At 39.4% G+C, this 20239-nt stretch overlaps 1 protein-coding gene across 5 annotated transcripts in view; it reads left to right on the top strand.

The window, feature by feature from the left end:
- CMSS1 (cms1 ribosomal small subunit homolog) overlaps positions 1-20239 on the top strand; it is a 228431-nt gene that overhangs the window by 144592 nt on the left and 63600 nt on the right. The window contains exon 1 of one of the 5 annotated variants that reach the window (XM_085238473.1): positions 16371-16413. The exons of 2 other annotated variants lie outside the window; for them this stretch is intronic. In XM_085238473.1, coding sequence (XP_085094599.1) covers positions 16386-16413 — 28 coding nt within the window. In that variant the 5' untranslated portion in view covers positions 16371-16385. Of the gene's footprint in view, positions 1-16370; positions 16414-16644; positions 16676-16720; positions 16864-20239 lie in introns of those variants that run through there. 2 more of the 5 variants (XM_085238478.1, XM_010720067.3) reach the window with 2 other exon arrangements.

Raw genomic sequence — 20239 nt, 5'->3', positions numbered from 1 at the left:
CCAACTCCTGTTAGAAAACTGTTCTTAAGTGAGTTCTTCTGGAGTTACAGTACTGTATTCACTAAGGTACCAGCTGCGGAAAATGTCCCATAGCAGTTACCTGGCATCTTTACAAGGGTGATTCTTCCCTGAGATTACTTTCTCTGTGGGTTTGAAATTTTGTTCAGTTTTCTACAGTTTACAGATTCTCACTTGTCATTTTGGACAGTTTTGAAGAATACCATTCCAAATACAGGCAGGTGAGGTATACATAGGCTTAGAGACCTTCAGTCCTTTATTTTCAGTTAAATATTAAAAAAAAAAACAAGCCTTAATATGTTTCTAAAACGTTGAGTTATTAAAGGCACATGCCTTAAGATTTGAGTGGCCAAATATGACACAGAGTACTTAGGTAACAGATTATTGTTTTTTTTTTTTATATTTACAGCTCTGTGTATTCTAGCAAACAGGCATGGTAAAGGGGAAAATGACTGGTGACCATGGAATGAAAAGATGTGGACTTGGAAGTGCTAGCAGAGGATAAGGAGGAGGAGAATTGAGGTTGATTCCTTATTAGCGACAAACTTGACCACTAACTGACCATATTTAGCAGTGATTGTTTTGTTGAAGTATTAGATAAATATCTTAGAAAGTAAATTGGCTCAATGAAGTCAGTTATTAAAGGTGATCAAAGAGGATCCTGTAGTGACAATTAGCATCTAGCATTCAGACACTGAAGAAAAATGCGAAATTGTGCTTGAAGCTTGGTGTTTTGCTTCCTGACTGGGAATGATTCACTTCAGCTCCTGGGAATGTCAGCTTCTGCTCAGAGAGCCTTATGATGACCATCTAAGCATAAATTATAAGCCACCATCCTGCCCAGGACTTGCTCTGCTCTTACTGGACATGCAGCAGGTAAAAGAGCCCACTGGGCATGTATGCATGCACAGCAGTGGCTGCTGTAAACATTTATGTTTTCTTCAGCCTGCATATTGGTAGGCAAGACATAACAGAGGCCTGGTTACAATCTTGTTTACTCATTCAACATGTTTAAGATATAAATATTTTTTATTCTGTTTTTGGATATTTGTCAACCAGATCTTGGGTTCAGTGGGAAACCTATACTGTAATGCTTGGCAATGGTTGCATGTTATGAGGATGGTGCCGTGAGAAACAGGATGCCCACATCGTAGACTGTTCAAACAATTTGTCAAAGTTTTACAGCCATGCTCAACACCATGGTATGTAATTGCTTACCAAGCCCTCAGAGCTGCAGTGGAAAGGGCTGGGGAGGCACTCAGAATTATCTTTTAAAGGATCAACTTCAAATGCCTTTTGCTTTGTACCTGAGAAGAATTTTCCCTGATATCAGCAGTTTTGCCTTTTGCCTGAGGTCTGAGGTGAAATTGCTCAACCATCTTAAAAGTTGCCAGGAAAGTGACCTTGATAAAAATTGCATCAGGCATTACACTGAGGAAGGATGCAGTATTAGCATATAGATCTGAAACTTGAAATCCTGAAGTGGAAATACGGTGAGGGCAATATGAGAAACAACTTAGCTGTCTAGTGTTAGATGTATTTGTTGGGCACAGGCTCAAGGGCCAGACTTGTTCTGAAGACTGTTTGCTATGCACAGTCCAAATTTGAACAGGGCTTCTCCTAAAGAGCTTGTGGACAGTGTTAATGCTGGCAAAAGGGTGGGAATGCTGCACCCATGAAATTAGATTAGCGCTATAATTTTTCTTGCTTTCATTGTGAAATAAAATGCAAGAGGAAAGGGCTGCTTTAGCAAAGAGGAGAAAAAAACAGAGTGAAGGCAAAGCAGAAACGGGCAGAGCATACATTTGAAGCCACGACTAAGAAGACTGAAAAAGAATGCATGTCTTAGAGGAGGCAGAGAAATAAAGAATAATTGTAAAACATATTAAGAATAAGGCTATAAAACATTTGCACCTTTTGGAAAATGCATTCTGAATGCCATGCACCTAGACTCTTGGAGTAGCTTTCTCTGAAACATTGAGAGTGGTAATAAATTTGTCTGAAGGACAAGTAGAGCCTCCTAAAAGTAGTTGTGCCCTCTTGAAGAAAACTTTCTTCTCTCTCTCCTCTTCACATGGAGCTGAAACTATTCCTTTCCCTTTCCAACCTCAGTTGCTTCACAATCAGAATTTCGAATCATACAAAGATGCCTTAAAAGAAAATTGGAGACCACACCTGTTGTCCCTGTCTTGGCTGCAAGAGGGAGGAGGCCCTTCTGTGGACACAAATCTCCCTGAAGTTAGAAAATAGCTACTATCCTGGTCTCATCCAGTTCTCTTCTTTGCTTTGGAGTCCAACCCTCACAGCTTTCCTACTCTTCAGCGTTAACTTGACCTTGCCATCGTATGGGTCTCAAACTCTTCAGGTCCTTGGCCTCCAAAGAAGCCCTATTCCAGGCCTAGATCCCTTCTCACCGTATCCAGCTCTAAAATATGTCCTTATAAGAGGGTGTCGGCCTTTTTGTCTCTTCTAGATGAAGGTTTCACTTCAGAGGGAAACAAGTGAAAACATGAGGGACAGAGAAGCAGTGCTACTTATACACTTCTCCCAGATAATAACTGTTTGTCTGTGTGTTCCAGGCTCTGTTACTTCATATTTAGGATGCTCGGTGATCCTCCAGTGTACATGGCAGCACACAAATATTTGCAAGGTATACAGAAAGTAAGTGGAAATTATCTGATGGCCAGCAATATTTGCAATGCAGGGTGAAGTTCAGGAAGAAGCTGAAATCTCTTTTATCCTTTTTGTCTTGGTCCTTCTTCCTTTCCCAAGTTTAACATTCAAGATTTAGAAAACCAACCATAAAAAGTTGTTCTGCTTCTGTTTTTCATGCAGGTTGTGCTTCTGTTAATATAGCAGGGAGGATGTCTGCATAACCTGTGTCTCACTGATACTCACTGATACATGACCACTGGATAAGACCCCCCATGACTATTTCACTCTCCAAGCACAGACCTTGCCCAACTGTTGCACAAAATGACAACTTTCTTCCTTCATCACAGATAGAAACATACGTGTTGTGGCATCACAGTAAATAGACCAGGATTTGTTTTTACAACCTTTGTCTAGCTGTGTGTCAAGCTTACAGCTTATCTGTTAACTTCAGCAGAGAGCTGGGATTTTGAGGCTTAGATACCACTTCAAAAGTTGGCTGGGAAAGCATGATTTGCACAGATGGTAAGATCCACCATGACTGTGACTTTAACTCACAGATTTCCACTATGAAAATTATGAACTTACCCTTAAGGAAGCTTCCAGATTCTTTCTTTCCTCTTGGTGTCCTGTGACCTCTCAGCCCCGGGGTTTAGCACCCACCTTGTTATGTGCTTTCTTATCTCAGTCCTGTTTTTTCTCCTCAAGCTTTAGGCCTGCGTCAATGCAGTTGTTCCTGCCCATCAGTGATAGATACAGAAGTGTACAGACTTGTGATAGTGGATAACTGCTAAATCTTTGCAGGGGAGCAAAGTGTGCACATTTAAGATATAAAAGTAGCCTTTCCAGTGAGTACCATAACAGAACACATTTCTTACTTCTGTTATTACTAACTCCCCTAAGCAATTGATTTAATAATGTTTCCTTTCTGAAGTTAGTTTGGTGTTTATTTGTTTGTATATTCAAAACTCCTATGTTAAATAAACATTTCAGGTAGGAATATTCAGCCTGCAAAATTAAACATGTACATCAGATAGCAGTGGAGGTGTTGAGTTTTTTGAGTTGAGGTATGTGGGGTTTGGTTTTACCAAACCGAGGCTTCTGGGCTTGTGTACAACAGAGAGAGGACTCATTTTTCCCTTACGTGTTCTGTCCAGCAAGTGGATGGTCTGATTTTGATTAGGGCTTTTAGATGCAACAGAGACACAGCTAATAAGAAAATGATGAGTTGGTGAGTAGTTGTGTATGGTGCTATCCCCTAACAAGTTGCCAGAGTGCCAGAGTTGTCAAGAGTTTAAGAAGTTAACAGCTCAGAGGTATTCTCCTTGAGAGGTGGTAGTGGAGCCTGGTGCTTTTACAAGTGAAGGAGGGTGTTGGAGGCCAGCTGTGGTAGTTTATCTCTGTTGTATCCAGAAAAAGAAAAAAGATAATTTTCCAGTTTGTTCTGCCTCTTGCACTTAGCTGTTCTGTGCAGCAAATAGTCCTATTGCCACAATTAACTATCAGCCAATTTACCATATTTGGATTCCAGAAACAAAATGCAATGTTTAGTTCAGCTTTGAATGGCAAGCAATTCCTTATGGAGCTTAATTGTTTTGTTTACATGTAGTTAGTTACTTACCATGTGGTAAGAACAATGGACTGACTGGATTGTTTTCCTCGTGATCAGAATGAGATAAAACACGGGAAACAGTGAGGCTGGATTTCTTAAACAGACTGCACATCAAATCTAGACTCCACAGCTGGCTGCAGCATTGAAAACTTGCTGCCTGGTGTACTGTTTGTCACATTTGTGCCACTCTGTGGTATATTTCAATTTCTGAAAGCTGAGCGTCACCTTTCTGAGAGATCTCAAGTCTGTGACCAGACCTGTCAGACTGCATGCAGTAAACGTGAGGCTATCACAAGAGGCTTTGGCCTGGATTTCTGTCATGTTGCAGCAAAGGCAGCTGCTTTTCCTCTCCTCAGTAGGGAGGCATGGCAGGTACTTGAGGGAAAATGAGCCTTGATTTCTTGGCTATCCACAGCTCTTGTGGGATCAGAGAGCAAAAGAGAAGATGCTCCAGTTGAGTCAGATATCTGCCAGCCAGTTGTGCCTGCTGCTGAAAGAAGCCCTTTTAAAAAGAGTGCTCCAACCATACCATTGCACTCGTTGTCATTCACTCTTCCTAACTCAGGCACTGCCTTGTGATCCAGCATGACAGGAGTACATGACCCAACACATGTTTTCCTGCTTATAACTTGAGATGGCAATCGACAGAACTGCCAGAATAGCAGAGACAAAAGGATTTTTTTACTTAGAACTCATGTTCTGATGGAGTCCCCAGCATCTCAGGGGAACGTGGGGCTGGCACCAGGTTTCCCAGTGTAGCAGAGTAATGTGAGGATCTTCCAAAGATTTTTATCTGTTTGCTTCTTCGTTTCACTGATGGCTTTTCCCCTCAAAATATCTGAACCAGAAGTCCAAAAAATGTTTGCTGAGAAAGACTTAGTTTTTACTTCAGGTGGTTTCTGTAGGTGGAATGGGAACGCTCTGTTATACCTACTTATACTTAAGGACTAGAGTGGGTGTTTTCTGTTAATTTACCTAAAGTTGAGTAAGCTGCACCCTGGTTAATAAGTGGAGCAAGCCTTTTTGCCAAGGCTACGAAACAGAAAACAAGATTCTAAAGCCTTTCATTTTGTGAATCTGCATGCAAATGGGAATAAAAATAGAAGCACGGAGGAGTGCTTGTACTACAAACCAATAGACCTAAAATCATATTTAACCTACTGTTTCATGACTGAATAGTCAGCTGATGGGTATAGAAGTGTGCTCAAATCCTAGATGTAGTTTACAATTGCCACCTCAACTTGAAGAGAAGTGAGTAATTCTTTATATCTTTTATAGGAGTATATCTCAACAGTTGTTGCTCTCTCTAGGCTTCAGTGCAGATACAATGTAGAGCAGAAATCTTTCCTCTGTGTTTGTGGCATGTAATGCAAGTATCTCAATGAGACCATAATGAGAGTGGTATTCTAGAGAACACCAAAAGTTATCATTACATCATTATTTCCTCAAACTGACAGACTATGAAAGAAACCTTAAACTCTACCGAAGATTAAGTAGTAAGAGCCCCATTCTTCCACCACTGCCCAGATAGAATGTGAGCTGCTTCTAAAGCTGGAGGCTTTTTCAATAAGGACTACTGTTTGTTTTGAACTTACTAGCTTTTACAAGCATGTTATAAATTGAAAGGCTAGCATGTCTGCTCTTGTTGTCAATATTCTCTTTGTGTAACAGATACCAGTAGTCATTAATACATCCAAACACCGAAAACAAATAAACAAAAAAAAACTTTAGAAATGTATCTTTGAAGAGGGAAAAGAACTCACAAGGATCAGTTAAATTTCTCACAAGAATTCAGCATCTAAGTTGGGGCTTTCAGGAGGCTGACCTGGAAAGTTTCCAAATATGACCCTCATAGGGATTTTCAAATTGTGTCTGTTCTGCACTGTCCTACAGATTGATTTTTGTTATGCAGCCCCTAGCCTGATGTTTCACCTATTAAGTTGCCCTCTGTGGACAAAACTCTGGGAACCCCTATGTTAAATAATCATCCAAGAAAATCTTTATTTTGGAAGACAGACTGAAAAAGATAATCTGTTTTGTCGAGTATTACCACACCTCTCCAAACATACAGTCTCCTCGTCTAGATGATCTCATGCATATATCTGTCAGAGTTTTTGCTTTGCTTTGAAACAGCAATTGCAGCAAAACAGTAATGTATGTAATATATAAAAAGTTCTTGGGTGAGATCCAGTACAAACATGTCATGGTGAAATCATTCTTAATATTATTTAACAGGTACCTGGTGTTTCGTCCAGAGAAACCAGTCACAAGTATGTGTTCCTTAAATGAATGGAAGATATGAGCTTGGACATTCTGTGAATGTAGGGCAAGGAGACACGGATCATAATCTGTCTCTCACCAAGAGTTGTCAAGTACATTCCTCCTCTGCTGTTGGCAGTGAGTTGTTGGTACTGTCACAGCTGCTAAACAAGTAGGAACTCTTCAGTACTCCTTACCAAAGTAACCTCATTTAGAAACTCTCTCTGTGCTCTCTGAGAGGGAAGCAGTATTGCAAATCTCTAACTTAAAGAAAAACATTTGGTATTACGGAAGGTAAGTGAAGCTTAACTGACCTGCTGGAGCATCACAGGCTGGAAACCTGAATGTTCTGGCAGATGTCTTCATTTTGGGAACTGAGCAGGTAGCAGTCCTGCCAAGTTGCCATGGTCTTTCTCACACTGTGGGAAGTAGCACTGCTGCCCGGAATTACAAACATCCTAGATGAAAAAGTGAACAAGGTAAGAAGTGACTCCATAAAAGTAAATACCTAGATTAAAAAAAAAAAAAAATCAAAAAGGAAAACAAACAAACAAAAAAAGTAAAAAGCAGCTTGAACACAGTAGATATTGTGCTACCTTCGGGAAAAGGTGTGGGTGTTTCCAGTGAAAGATTACCTATGATTAAATCTAAAAGAAAAGCAAACAAACAAATAAACCCAGCAGTCTTACACAATTACTGTTTTTCAGCTTTCAAAACTCTTGTTCTGGAGAGTTTTTGCAAATGGTTGGTCCAAAACCTAGGCTGATCAAACACACAATCTGCCTCCAGTTGCTTGGAAACAGGGAATGCCTGCTGTTAAAACTGATCCTGGAGGATCTAGGATGGAAGTTTGCACATAAAATAGACATTTTTCCCCTTTTTCCATGTCTCAGAGCAGCAACATGAGAGTGCACAGTAAGGTCTATATATCCAACCACCTGCATAGTATAAAAAGTACCCTGAGGTATTTTATGACAGATGGAAGTTTATTGTAAATGCTATATTGGCACTGGGGTTGCTGTGTCAGTACTGCTGAAAACAAGGGGAAAAATATCAGTACTCTCTGTAAAGGATAGCATGCACCCATTGCTCCTTTTTTTCTCCAGCCAGTTTATTATGGGCTATAGTAACTATGTTGTGTGTCTGTTTTTGTTTGTGCTATGAGAGATAATGAGATTAAACAGTAGATATTTTGACAGAATGTGGTGGGAGTGTTTATTCTTTTGCCTTTGTTCTGTTCTCCATGCAGCCTACTTAAGTGATCATTTTCTATATAGGTGAGTCTTACAATTTTCAAGTTTTTTTGTTTGTTTGTTTGTAAAGGATCCCTGAAAAATGAGGTGTTCTACCTTGTATTCCCAGAATGTTTTTCTCTTTCAGAACATCTGTCTGTAGCTGCCCATTTGTCATCTTTTTTCTTTGTCTATAATCTGTCTTTGATATCTCCAGGCAACCAAGAGATTGGTCTTTAATCTATCTCGAGCTCTTGAGCATTACTCAACAGTTGTGTAAAGCTTCTTTCTTTCTCCTTCAGTGAAGATAGCACAAAGTTAGGAGTGTGTCATGGGTTGGGCTTTTCGCTTTTGCCAGGGGCTGTGATCTTATAGGTCTGAAGGTGGAGAGGAATGCTCCTCACTTCATTCAACACGGGTGCCTGAGAGTCCTTTCCTCCTTCAGTCCTCTTAGGATTCCCATTAGGGACTTTCTTCCCTGGCTTTCCCTCTGCTGTGTGACCAGGTAGACATACAGGGCTGGTATGGACAGTAGCCCTAAAAGATAGTGGAAAGAAATGGACCTAACGCATTGTCTGTTTTCTTGCTCCTTGGTCAGAGGCTGTTGTGGATCTAAATCAAAAGTTAGCCCTTCTATCCTGGTTCTTCACTGAACATTTCCTATAGAGATGCCAGGCTTAATGATTTGGTTTGAGTATCATAACCTCAATGCTTGTGATTGCTCTGAGGTTGGGTCCTCAACTTTGTTCTATAGCTTGATGTTCTATTCTCCTGAAAATTAAGCTGTAATGAATGAAATGTTTGCATCAGTGCTTTCTTTTCAAGATGCACAGGCTGGTTTTGAAGATAAATGCTTGCCTGCAGACAATGTGCAAGGCTGAAGTTCACTTAAGAACATTTTTCTTCTTGGAATGGCTCGTGTAACTTCTTAGCATACAAGAAATTATTACGCTTTCACTTCCTCCACTCCCATTTCCTGTTTGGATGTTGAAAGGAAGCCCTAATTGCTAATTTGTGATTAGCCAGCAACCCAGACCAAACTTATTCCCATGGGTTCACACGGTGCTTGCCTGTGCCCATACTGCCTCTATCCATAGCAAGCAGTTGAGTCTCACGTTTCACAGTGGGAGTTGTAAACAACCTGTTTTTCTTCTTGGAAATTCATTGCTTGTGTTCTGCGAGCAGAGCTGAAGGAAACGTGGAAACATTGGATGCTGTGAGAGAGAGAGGAGGCGAGAGTTTCTTCAGTCTTGCTTGCCCAGGAGATGGCACTGTGCAATAGGGGGATTTTTACCTGTGGTGTGGTGCTGTGGTAGGGTGATGGTGCTTTGAGATGCGACACATAAGCGGGGTTCTTGACTTGGTATTAGCACGATGTCCTGTACTTCTCTTAGGAGGTCAAAGCACTCAATTGGTTTGATATTTGCTTTGCACCCCCATTTTAGGGAAAGAAGTATGTATGTATAGTACGTGCCTGAAAACAAGGTTCTTTAGAGCTGTTGTAGGATCCTTCTTTCTGTTCTGTATGTTCTGGGGTATGCTCCTGTTCATCTACCAGTTGCTTTGGTTTAGTGCTTGTAAATGAAGCCTGCAGAGCTTTAAGGCATCCATGACCACACCTGCAAATGCCTGAGCTGCTTCATGCTGCCAAATGTAGGCCAGCACAGCTGAGCTAAATCAAGAAAATCCACCTCTTCTTCCTTTTTGTAAGGTTGATTAGCTTGAGAGCATTTCCTTTTCTTTCTCAAGTAAGAACTTGAGATTGAGGAAGTGTACAAGCCTGAGGAGACTTCTGATCTTGGAGAGGACTTACTGCTTTATAAAATCTGAGGTAAAATCTTCCTAATTCTGAATAAGGTAAAAATGGAGTAATTATTTCTTACCACACAGAAGTGGTGTGTTACAAATGTGTTCCTAATGTATTTAAAGCTAGAAATACAATGTGAATGTTAAATGTTTTTGTTACTATTAATTTAATCTTAAGTGGCCTATGCATCTGTAACAAAGGCTTCTTAGCAAACACATGCTCTTTGAAATAACCTGACCCTTTCCACTTTTTCAATCATTAATGATTTCCTGGCTCTGCGTTTTAGGAAATGTCGTCATAGTCTGAAGGAACCAATAAAAACATAAGTCACCTATTTTGTCTGATCGTTTTATGCCAGGATATTTGAGGCTGGAAGCTGTGGAGGGACAGGAGGGGACTGATTTGTGTGGATGGAAGATGTAAAAGTTTTAATACCATTTTAGTATCACTTTGCATATTAATCCTCTAATGCTGTGTGAGCAATAGTATTTTTGGAGTTTGCAGGTAGGGACTCAAGATAGTTTTAGCAACTAGTTAACTAGGTTCTCTCCTTCTTGACCATGCATTGCTTCAGTGCCTGAAGAAATGAGTGTCACATGAACATTTTGCTCATTTTGGGCTTATGTTTTCTCCTACTAGAGAAAGAGAGTGCTTTTATTTTTATATATACATACATACATATATATATGTGTGTGTGTGTGTGTGTATATATATATATATATATATACACACGTATACATGGCAGTGGTAAAAGATTATGGAAAAAATATTCAGACAATGGCTTATTAGGTGTGGTCAATGCAGATTGTTTCCCACTATATGGGAAATGTGATTACTTGAATTAAGGATCTACTGTATAAAAATCTTAATATGGAGTATTATAATATGACATTAGGAAAGGCATGCTATGTCTGTAGCAAGCATACAGTGATGCTGTGCTCCATTATAAATGCCACCATTTGCAATGGGCCAAATCCCATCATCCTTAGATGATTTTGATTCTCTCCTTACCAAGTCAAAGCCCTCCAGCAAGTGAGTCCTGACTATGATCTTTCTGGGTGTGCAAAGCAGCTGTGCAGGGCAGTTTTCCCCCTGCACTACTCCCTTCCTTCATGAGTTTCAAACTACCCCTCAGAGGATAGGTGAGCTATATCATTCCTAACTTCTTATGTGTGGCTGCATGGAGCTGGAAAAGGCTGCCAGTCCACATTCATCCTCCACCTCTTTCCAGAGTTCCTTCAGAGAGAACCAAAGTTTATGCCTGTTTCTGGGAGGTAGTGCATTGTATTTTCTCTTCTGTATTTGTATGGGGCTGCTGAATCATGGCCTGAACCTCTGATTGATCACCTGAGGTGAGCAATGAGTCAGCCCTGGGAGCACAGGTGAAGGCAAATCACCTGTGCTGCAGGAAGGGGTGGAGCCTGGCTCCACCTTTCCTAGACCCATTTAAGAGCTGATTACCAGTGGGGAAGGATCTCTCTGGAGATCCTCTCCATTGGAGTTCATCTCACAAGCCCAGGACAGGGTGAGTGACTTTCTCTCATTACTCCAATATAAATTATATTAGCCAAGCTCCAAGCTGTATATATACACACACACACACACACTATCTGTGTATCTATTGACTATATACCATCTGTATATCCATTGATTATACAGTATTCCATCAACATAGGAGATGAGTCTAATGTTTGTTAGCAATCTAGAGGAACTGAAGAAAAACACTTACTTCATTCTCCACAGCTATTTTTTTGGAGATGAACTGCAGCACTGACACAAACAGCCACCACCAGTGCACGCTGTAGCGTAATGTTTTACACAGCCTTTCCCCTCTTTATTCAACTTTCTGACTAGCAAAAGTAAATACAGTCTCTTCACCTTTTTGCTATAGCCTCAAATGGAGCTGATGTGCAGTTGTCAATTCACTAAGAATTCCAATTGTGTGTAGACTGCAGTTCAGGCACTGCAGGCCCATGTTCAAAATTCCTTGAGGATTTCTGAAATGCACAAAAAAAGGTCATGATTCCTGAGTTAACTTGAGATCAGATTCCAGCCCAAAGGGGAATTACTACTGAACTATTACTTTTATGTGTTGTGAATCAAACAAGGTGTTACCACAAGAGCTACACAGTAGGCTAATGCCCCTCGATGAGATTTGATGTTAATTCTTGCCAGACATCTGTCCCATGTGATTTTAGGAGGCTTTTTTCCTCCTTCTCTAAACTTTATGCACCATGTACTGGTTCTTGTTCCTTCTCCCACCCTGTGTGTGCATGAATCAGCCTCATGGTGGAGGTGATACAGCCTGCTGCTTTCTACTCACAATTGTCATTTGGACATACTGCTTTCATTTTTAGCAGCAGTGGCTCTCTTGCTTTGTGCTTGGCAAGAAGATTGATTATCCTTTTCTTCTTCATACGTACATTTTGTCAGGTCAGGCCTAGGTTTGTCACTTTGTACCTGACTGTGAGAGACACCTTTCAAATACCCACTTGTGCTGGAGCTGTTTCTACATGCATGGGATTCCATATGGGAGTCGGATCTCTGTGACATCTCCAGAGCCTTTAAATATTTTAGGAGAAGTTGGGGTGAGGCATTTTTCTTTCCTAGAGTAACACCACTGGTGTCCTGAACAACCATATGCATTGAGCAGGATATGGAGGTGAATATTGCTCATTGCTGATTCCTCCAAATCAAATTCAGAAAGAAGTGCCCATGGCAGGTGTTCCTACCAACTGTCCTGGGATATCTGAAAAAGCAAGATTCCTTCTCCTCTTGCAGTCTGCCAAGCCTTTTTTTTTTTTTTTTTTCCTCCCCTCTTATTCCTACTCCTTTCATTGCTGGGGCTTCAGAAAGGAGGAGAGCTGTGCAGTTACATAATTCATTTATCTGCAAATGGGAGCATTCTGATTTGTACTGACTGCAATTAAACTGTCACAAGCTGTGCATGTACCTGCGCTTTCAAAATAAATATCTTATTCTTTCCTTTAACATAATAAAATATGACCTAAACAAGAACCAGATTTAAAAACAGCGTTAATAATTTTTAGTTCCCAGCTTGCCCTCTATTTCCCTCAGGGTATTGCTGATGGCTGGAATTTCTTTACTTACTGTAGATACTTTGTTTATTTAAAAAAAAAAAAAAAAAAAAGAACCCACAAAAACAAACAATAGAACTCTCCCAAACTAAAAACTATTCAATCCCACCCAATGAGATTAGTGAAATTGAAACTGGAGAGAAGATGAAGGCAGACTATTCCCTTACATTGTGTTCATATTCTTGTGTCCTAGTATGCGACTTGGCCATAGCAGCTGTGTGAAAATGAATCTGACCCCTTCTGTTAAGCTGAATGCCAATGCCCTGTGGTCTCAGTGTTTACATCAGATACAAGGAAGAGGCCTTGTCTTCATATGTGTCTGTGCGGATCCTAGAACATTTCTGGCTCTACATAAGTAATAATAATAATAAGGCCAAAACTTCTCCGCCAGCTAGTGAAATGAAAATGCTGTACTTCACAGCTATGTCATTGGAGAATTATATTTCATTAGAGCTGATATTAAAAACCTGATGTCAGTTGTGAAATGTGGCTGACTTCAAATTTGCAAAGCACATAGGAAATTTTTTCGTAATGCGTTGTCACTTCAGAAGTCTGGCAGTCCTTTAGGTTCACTCATAAAACTTTAAGCTCTCAAAAGAGGAAAACCCCATGGTTATTTCCCCCAAACTTTAAAAGCTTTACTCCTACTGCAAGTGCTGTTTTTATAATACATATGCAAGTAATGTTCTGGATGCTTCAAATGGCAGCAGTTACTGGGACCCTTAGTCCGGAGAACAGTATTGAGTAGTCATGAGAAACAAGGTATTTCAGACATTCAAATGGACAGCGTTTTAAAAGTTTGTGAGCAAGGTAGGCAATAGCAGTCTCAATTGTTACTGGTTATTAAATACAAAAGTCTATTCCTTTGCCTATTTTTCTTCCCAATTGGTGGCTTACAGGTTTACTTTATTGGGAATGAATGTGTGCATAGCAGTTATTTTTGAATTGGTTTCAGTGGGTCAATAAGCTGCGTAAGTTTCTATGTTAACCTTGTTTTCACAAAATTCTGAAATTTTTTTAAACCATACTTATTAGTCACAGTGAAGATGTGGGGTACACGGTTGTCAGCTTCTCAAAGTTCCACAGTGTGAAACTTTTTTAAAAGGGAAAAATTCTCTAACATTTGCTTGCTAGTTAATAATTAAATTTCTGATGCAGTTCATGAGTAAGGTTACTTCTGTGACAGTTAGATTTATTGTAGGAAATTGTAAGTAATACATCATTCTGGATGGGTTTTTCTATTCTAGTTTTTTTGCTCAGCTGTAGAAAACTTGTGAACATACATACAGTGTAATTTGTAATAGAAAATGATACTATGGTTAAGTGAGTAAATCGAAGTTGTTTGTTGGCTGACAATATAATAATAATAATAATAATAATAATAATAATGGTTAGTTTCCTACTGATTTGTTTCCTTTTCTGCTTGGTTAATTATATTTCCACAGTGACCCAAGCTTCACTGTGCTCCCTGCCAAACATTCCACCAGGCCGTTGCATCTAACCAGAAGCAATGATGGTGTTGTATTGCCAGACAGGATGTGTAATAACAGAGTTTGCCCATTTTTTTCTTCTATACGTGCTCTGATTATAATCTTTCAGTCTGCTGTGACTTCTCACCAGATTTTTAGTAAATTTAGTGTCTTCAGGACTTCCCTCTCCCTTTTGGAACTGGCCAACAGTGAATGATAAGGGACAATGTCTGACAGAGCACTGTAAAACATACAATACAAAGCTTACTTCTTTAGGAAGCAGTACTGAATCAGCCTTGTAAATCTGTTCTTACAGGTCTACCTAACGGTTCATAGTATTTCTTACAAATTCATTGCATTTCATAGAATTGAAGCAGTGAGTCACAGTACTGTAAAGGCTGTTCAGCAGGCAGACAGTGGTGAAATGCAAGGTAATCCCTGACCAGGCAGATTTAGCTGTTTCATTTTGAATTTGTCAGCTGATTTGTATGAGCAGGTCGTCTCCAGGGTGAGGGCAAGGAGCCGGATGCTTGTGTGAGGGTTAGCTCAGCCTGTGGGATCAGGGCCTAGGTAAGGGAGTCTGTGTTAGGGTTATCAATTCTAAGGTGGGTGGAAATGAGACAGGTTGGATTTGGAAAAGTTCCTGAGGTGTGCATCTGTTGAGCTTGTTAATTTTGTGCTCTCGGGGACTGTAAAACAAGGGACAAACACTTTGTTTTTCTTCTTTCTTTTTTTTTTCTCCTTTTTTTCTTCTGATGAAGACATTAGAACACTCTGGAAGCAGAAAACATTCTCAACTTTTATGGATATGTGGTCAGCCAGCTCTTGCTTGTTCCTTTTATAAGCAATATTACTTAATTGGATGAAGTTGCTTGTCTTTGATGTCAGTGTGTGTGTTTATTCTTACCGTTGCCATGGCACTGGCAAGACAGATATGTTCTGTAGATGTGTTTGAGCTCTTATAAGATGTGAGGTTTTATTTTCAGCACTGCGTTTGTAGCATGATACTGATTGCATGTTTTGCATACCTCACCGAAGTTGCCCTTATTGAAGTTTCTGTTTTATTATTTCTCATTAGCCGTATGTCTGTTTTACATGCCCATGCTTGCTTGCATCCATGAGAGTTTGTATCTCCTAAAGCTTTGTATTTTTGGATATTTTATAGATTAGTAGATACTTACAGTTAGAGACATTATGTCATGTTTGCAATCTTATATAAACATAAACCATGGAGCCTAATCTAGCATTTCTTTATACAACTCAATAAGCTTGGCTGAGCTACAGCTTATCTTCTAAGGAGGTGTCCCATATTGATTTAAAGGCTTCAGGTGATGGGGAAACTAACATATATTACTTATACAAGTTATTAGCTATAATTCATTACTGAACTTAGTCACTGTTAAAAAATGCAGCTTTTCTTAAAATAAAGTTGAGCAAAACAACAGCAGCAGCAACCGCAGCCAAAATCAACCATTTCAGTCTTTTCCCCCTATAGTGAGATTTTCATCATGCCAATTCAAATCAAGTAACTTAATAGTTTAGTTTTACTTTTTGCTACAATAGAAGTAACTTCTGGGAACCCTGAAAAGTATTTCAACTGAATTTCACAATTGGGAGTTTATTGGAGTTTCTAATCATTTGTGGAGTGGCCTGAGACACACTGACACCAGTGTTGAATTTCAGCTTTCCTTAGCTATGCATACCCATAATTTTAATGAGACCTATACCTAAATTCAATGAGAATATAGTTTTACTGTCTGATGTTAGTCTGTTTACCACAGAAGAAACTGTATGTTTGTTGAGGGGTTTCAGGAAGAAACCCAGTCTCATTCTACATGCAGAATTCAGATATAGGATAGTATTGAAGGAAGCAAGAATTTTATAGCAATCTTTTAAAGTAGGACTTTCAATGTTGCTTTTTCCTGCTTTTCTGTCTGTCTGTCTGTCTTTTTTTCTTTCTGTCTGAAGTAGCATCCCTAAGAGTTGCTGGTAGCTCTCTAAAGCCACAGCTCTGAAGGAAACGATGAATAGAGAAGTCCACAACTACCAAAGCAGTCATAGCTGTTGCTGGGTTAGCAGTCTTATAGAACATCAAGTTTTTGTCAGTGGATATAAGAAAAATGCAGAAGTATTATGTGCCATTGCAGAATGCAGAATATAAGAAATCATGTTTTTGAGTTTCAGCGATGACAAACACAGAGGTTGAATAGAGGGTGGCAGCAATCAACTGTCCTTTATATGAGATATCTACAATTAAACCTAAAAGGTGAGTTGAAGGGACAGAAAAAACTCACCCCTCTGTTTACTTTAAAGTTTGTACTTGCTGGAAAATATTTAGGGGCCTCTGAGTTAAAAGTAGTTACAAATGAAACTGCTACTCTCAACTGTTTCCTTAACCCTCCTAACCTGAAGTCATCCTTTGGTATTTGCACAGGCAGAGAACTCTGCAATAACTTCTTTAAACTTTGCCAAGTGAGGCTATTTAAGGAAGAAGGAGCTAGTGATTTGTGTCATGCCTCTTCATGTTGGTATGTTCTCATGGCTTGTTTCTTTTTTGTATGTTACCATGAGATGAAGAGACTATTTTTCCCTATGTAGGTACAAAACATTCGTTTCTAAACTCTAGACTGTTTTTCTGACTGTTGAATGACACTTGAGCATACCAAGTTGACAAAAGTGAGTAAGAATCAACTCATCTTGGTCATGGCTGTGGCAGGTGGGTTTGTTAGCATTATTTTATTGGGTGACCCATTTCCCATTGCAGATATAATCTGAAGACTATTGCCATTGTTTTGTTCTTAATTCATGTGCTGTTTATAAGCCGATTCTTGTATTTGTTATGAACATGTGTTCTTGGACCATCTCTAGTTTTTTTTTGGTTTTTTTTGTGTGTTTTTGTTTTTTAGTATTTGGTGTTTATTCCTGCTGCAGAAGGCTTTCATAACAGCTTTCTTGTGTTGATTTCCTGCACTTCTTTATTACTTTGAAACTTTGAAATTTGTCTGCATCACTGCTGTTTCCTAACTATGAAATGGACTTTCCAGTAATCAGTATGTTGATTTTTTTTGTTTGTTTGTTATTGTTTTTAAAAATCTTATTGTTCTGCTTTTCATTCACCCCTCCCCCCCCTTTTTTTTTTGGCTGGTGTATTTTTTTTTTTTTTAAGTGACAGACTGTTATATTAAGTGATACAGAAATCCAGAAACTTTCCAGTTAATTCACTTCTTCAGGGAGTATGCTTTAAACAGTCTCCGCTTGTGAAAGAGGAAGACTATATGCTGTCAACAAAGAGTATGTACATTTCCCATTTAAGAAACAAAGTGAAAAAACTGCAAATTGTCTGAGGGCACTTAGGGCTGCCTTCGTCCAGGAGTCCTAGGCAAGCAAGGTGAAGCACAGACGTGCACATAAACCAGTCATCAGAGTACCTGGGACCTGTGAGGCCTAATGCAGAATAATGCTGTTGTTTGCATACATAGGACTCTCGTTATCCCTGAATGTCCAAATCCTGTCTTCTAAACTATACTTTAAACACAGTGCTTTGCTTATTCCTAATGAAATTATTTGCTGGCATTTAGAATTGTGTGGTGTATATATATATATATTTTTTTTTTAAAGCAGAAATGGTAGAAGTCATAAGAGCATCAGATTGAAAGATGTTTTGGCTCTTTAACTTTAAAGAAATAGTAACATCAGCTCAGTTGAGCTCCCTGATTCACATCTGGCAAAAGAAAGATTGCATAAATATTTTTTCCCCATGCTTGGAAAGAGTTGGTCCCCAAAATTTCATCAGGCTGCTGTGTACAGGCCTCATTCAGCCTTATGTACCCACATTGACCAGAAGGGCCAATGTCTGTCTTGTCTTCTCTTGAAGTGATGTGTTGGATCAGTTGAAATGTTCCCTTGTGTCAAATTTAGCTCATGAAGCATTGCTTGGGCCAGGCTGGAGATAGGAAGAGTGAGTAAGCATTAAATTAAATGTTAAATTCTTCAACCATTAATAAACTAAAAGTTGGTGACTGCAGAAAAATGCCTGATGCATTGTCCTCTAAAAAAGAAGGATGTTGGAATTCAGAAAGTCCGTTTTTTGAAAATTTATTTTCATGCTTTCTGTGAGGGTTGTTTGGTCTGATCCTGGTTTCTCTGTTTGTGTTTCTGATACAAATGCCTTTCGTTCTTCCTCTAAATTATACCAAATGCTCAATAGGAAGAGCAGATGTTTTCCAATTATAAAAGAAAATATATTGAAAAGGGAAATAAAGCTAGGAGGGAGTTTTGGTTGTCAGGTCACTCTTGCACAAGGAACATCTTAGATTATGTGAGCACAAAGGCAAATGGGGAATCCTAATGAGTATGTTGCCCCAGGTCCTCCCAGGCCAGCAGAACAGGAGCCATCAGTCCACCAGAGGCTCAGCTCCACAAGCCCAGAGGAGCACAATGTCAGGCAAAAGCCCAAACTAAAGACTCCAAGGAAGGGACATCTGGTCTGGGCCCTCCCCAGGGCTGCCCTAAGTGTAAACTCCATCCAGATGAGTTCATGCCAGAGCACATCTTAGACAGAAAGGGTTTGCTGCCAAGGTCCTTGGGACACACATTGGCATGCAGGGCAAGAATATATGAAGATTGCACAGGACTTCTTATAGTATGTTAGGGGAGGAACCAAAGGCAGATAAAGGGTAAAAATGTCCTAATGAGAGATGGTAGACTGGCATTCATGTACGTTTCTAAGTTTTGTATAATGGCAGGTGAGCAACTGGAGCTTGAGTTAGTAGTATTAATATTAAAGCAGTGGAAGAAGGTAAAGTGACCAAACTGACATTTCTGAGCATCGACAGTTAAGCGATGATATCCCATTGTGTTCTTTAAGCCACTAACGTACTTTTCATCCTCCCTGTACCCCGTTATGTTTTGGCTATTCCACATAGAGCTGTAATCAGAATCCAGAATACTCCAATAGCAGAATTAGATAGAACACAACTTCCATCTCCTGATGGATGTGCTTGTAGCAATTATTTGCAGAAAGATTCAAAAAAAAGTCTATGAATTCCAAATATTGTTAAAATAACACATGCAGCTTATTTTGCAGCTGCGTGCAACCACCCATTTGCTTGATCATTAGCCAGTTTAACTTGTTAGAATTTGCCCCGTGGCTAGTTTTTATTCATCACCACTCTTGTAAAAGCATCTATTAATCATGGTTACTTTCCTTTGAATTTTAAAATCTTGATAGAGTGGATGACCCTTTTTTTTTTTTCTTTTTTTTAAGTTAAGAACAAAAGCAGTTTCTTTGCTTCTTGACTCTTTTTTTTTTCCTATCTCTTCCTTAAAGGAGAATCTTTCAAAACAAGTTTCTAGCTTTAATTTTCATCCCTTTGAAAAACTTTTTGACTATTCAGTAAGAAAGAAGACAGAAGAAAATTCTGCATGGAGAAAATTCAGATACTTACTAAGATGTCACCAAATCAAGATGGAAATCTGGAGTAGCAGAATAGTTTAGTATGGAATTTGGGCAAACTAGTAATGGGAGAGGATGGACAAGTTCTTATCTTTTAATGACACTAGTGTCCAAGTCTTGAATTTTATGTCTTTGGCAACAGAAGTTACCCTGCAAAACACCATGAAGGAGGAGGCAGGACTTTTGTCCTTAATTTAGGAAAAAGTGCTATTTTAAAGTATTGAATCTCCAGCATTAATTCTAATACCATACAAGATGACTTCACTCATGGTCACTTGTTGAGGTCACGTGAGTGGACTGTGTAATGATAGTGTGTATTTTTTTTTTTTTTTTTTTTGAAGGTTTTGTGTAAGCTCCTGTATGAGAATGCTCTAGTACAGGTCCATCTGTTTAATAATATCAGGTGCTGGTGCTAAATTTGGCTGCTGCTTTTGCAGTGTTTTGGTGATGGATTGTATGGAATCTATGAGCTCTGACCTCTGGAACAGGGTCAGTTTGAAGCCTGTCATTACAAGTGTACTATTAAATTAGTAACATCTGAGATCCCATTTGACTCAGTGGCTATGTATGAAGGCCTCCTTATTTTACTTTGAGGATGACAGAGCACTGGAACAGGCTGTCCAGAGAGGTTGTGGAG

Source organism: Meleagris gallopavo, chromosome 1 (genome assembly GCF_905368555.1).
Source record: "Meleagris gallopavo chromosome 1, MGAL_WU_HG_1.1, whole genome shotgun sequence".
NCBI classification, from domain to species: Eukaryota; Metazoa; Chordata; class Aves; order Galliformes; family Phasianidae; genus Meleagris; species Meleagris gallopavo.
This window is presented reverse-complemented; position numbering and strand designations above follow the sequence as displayed.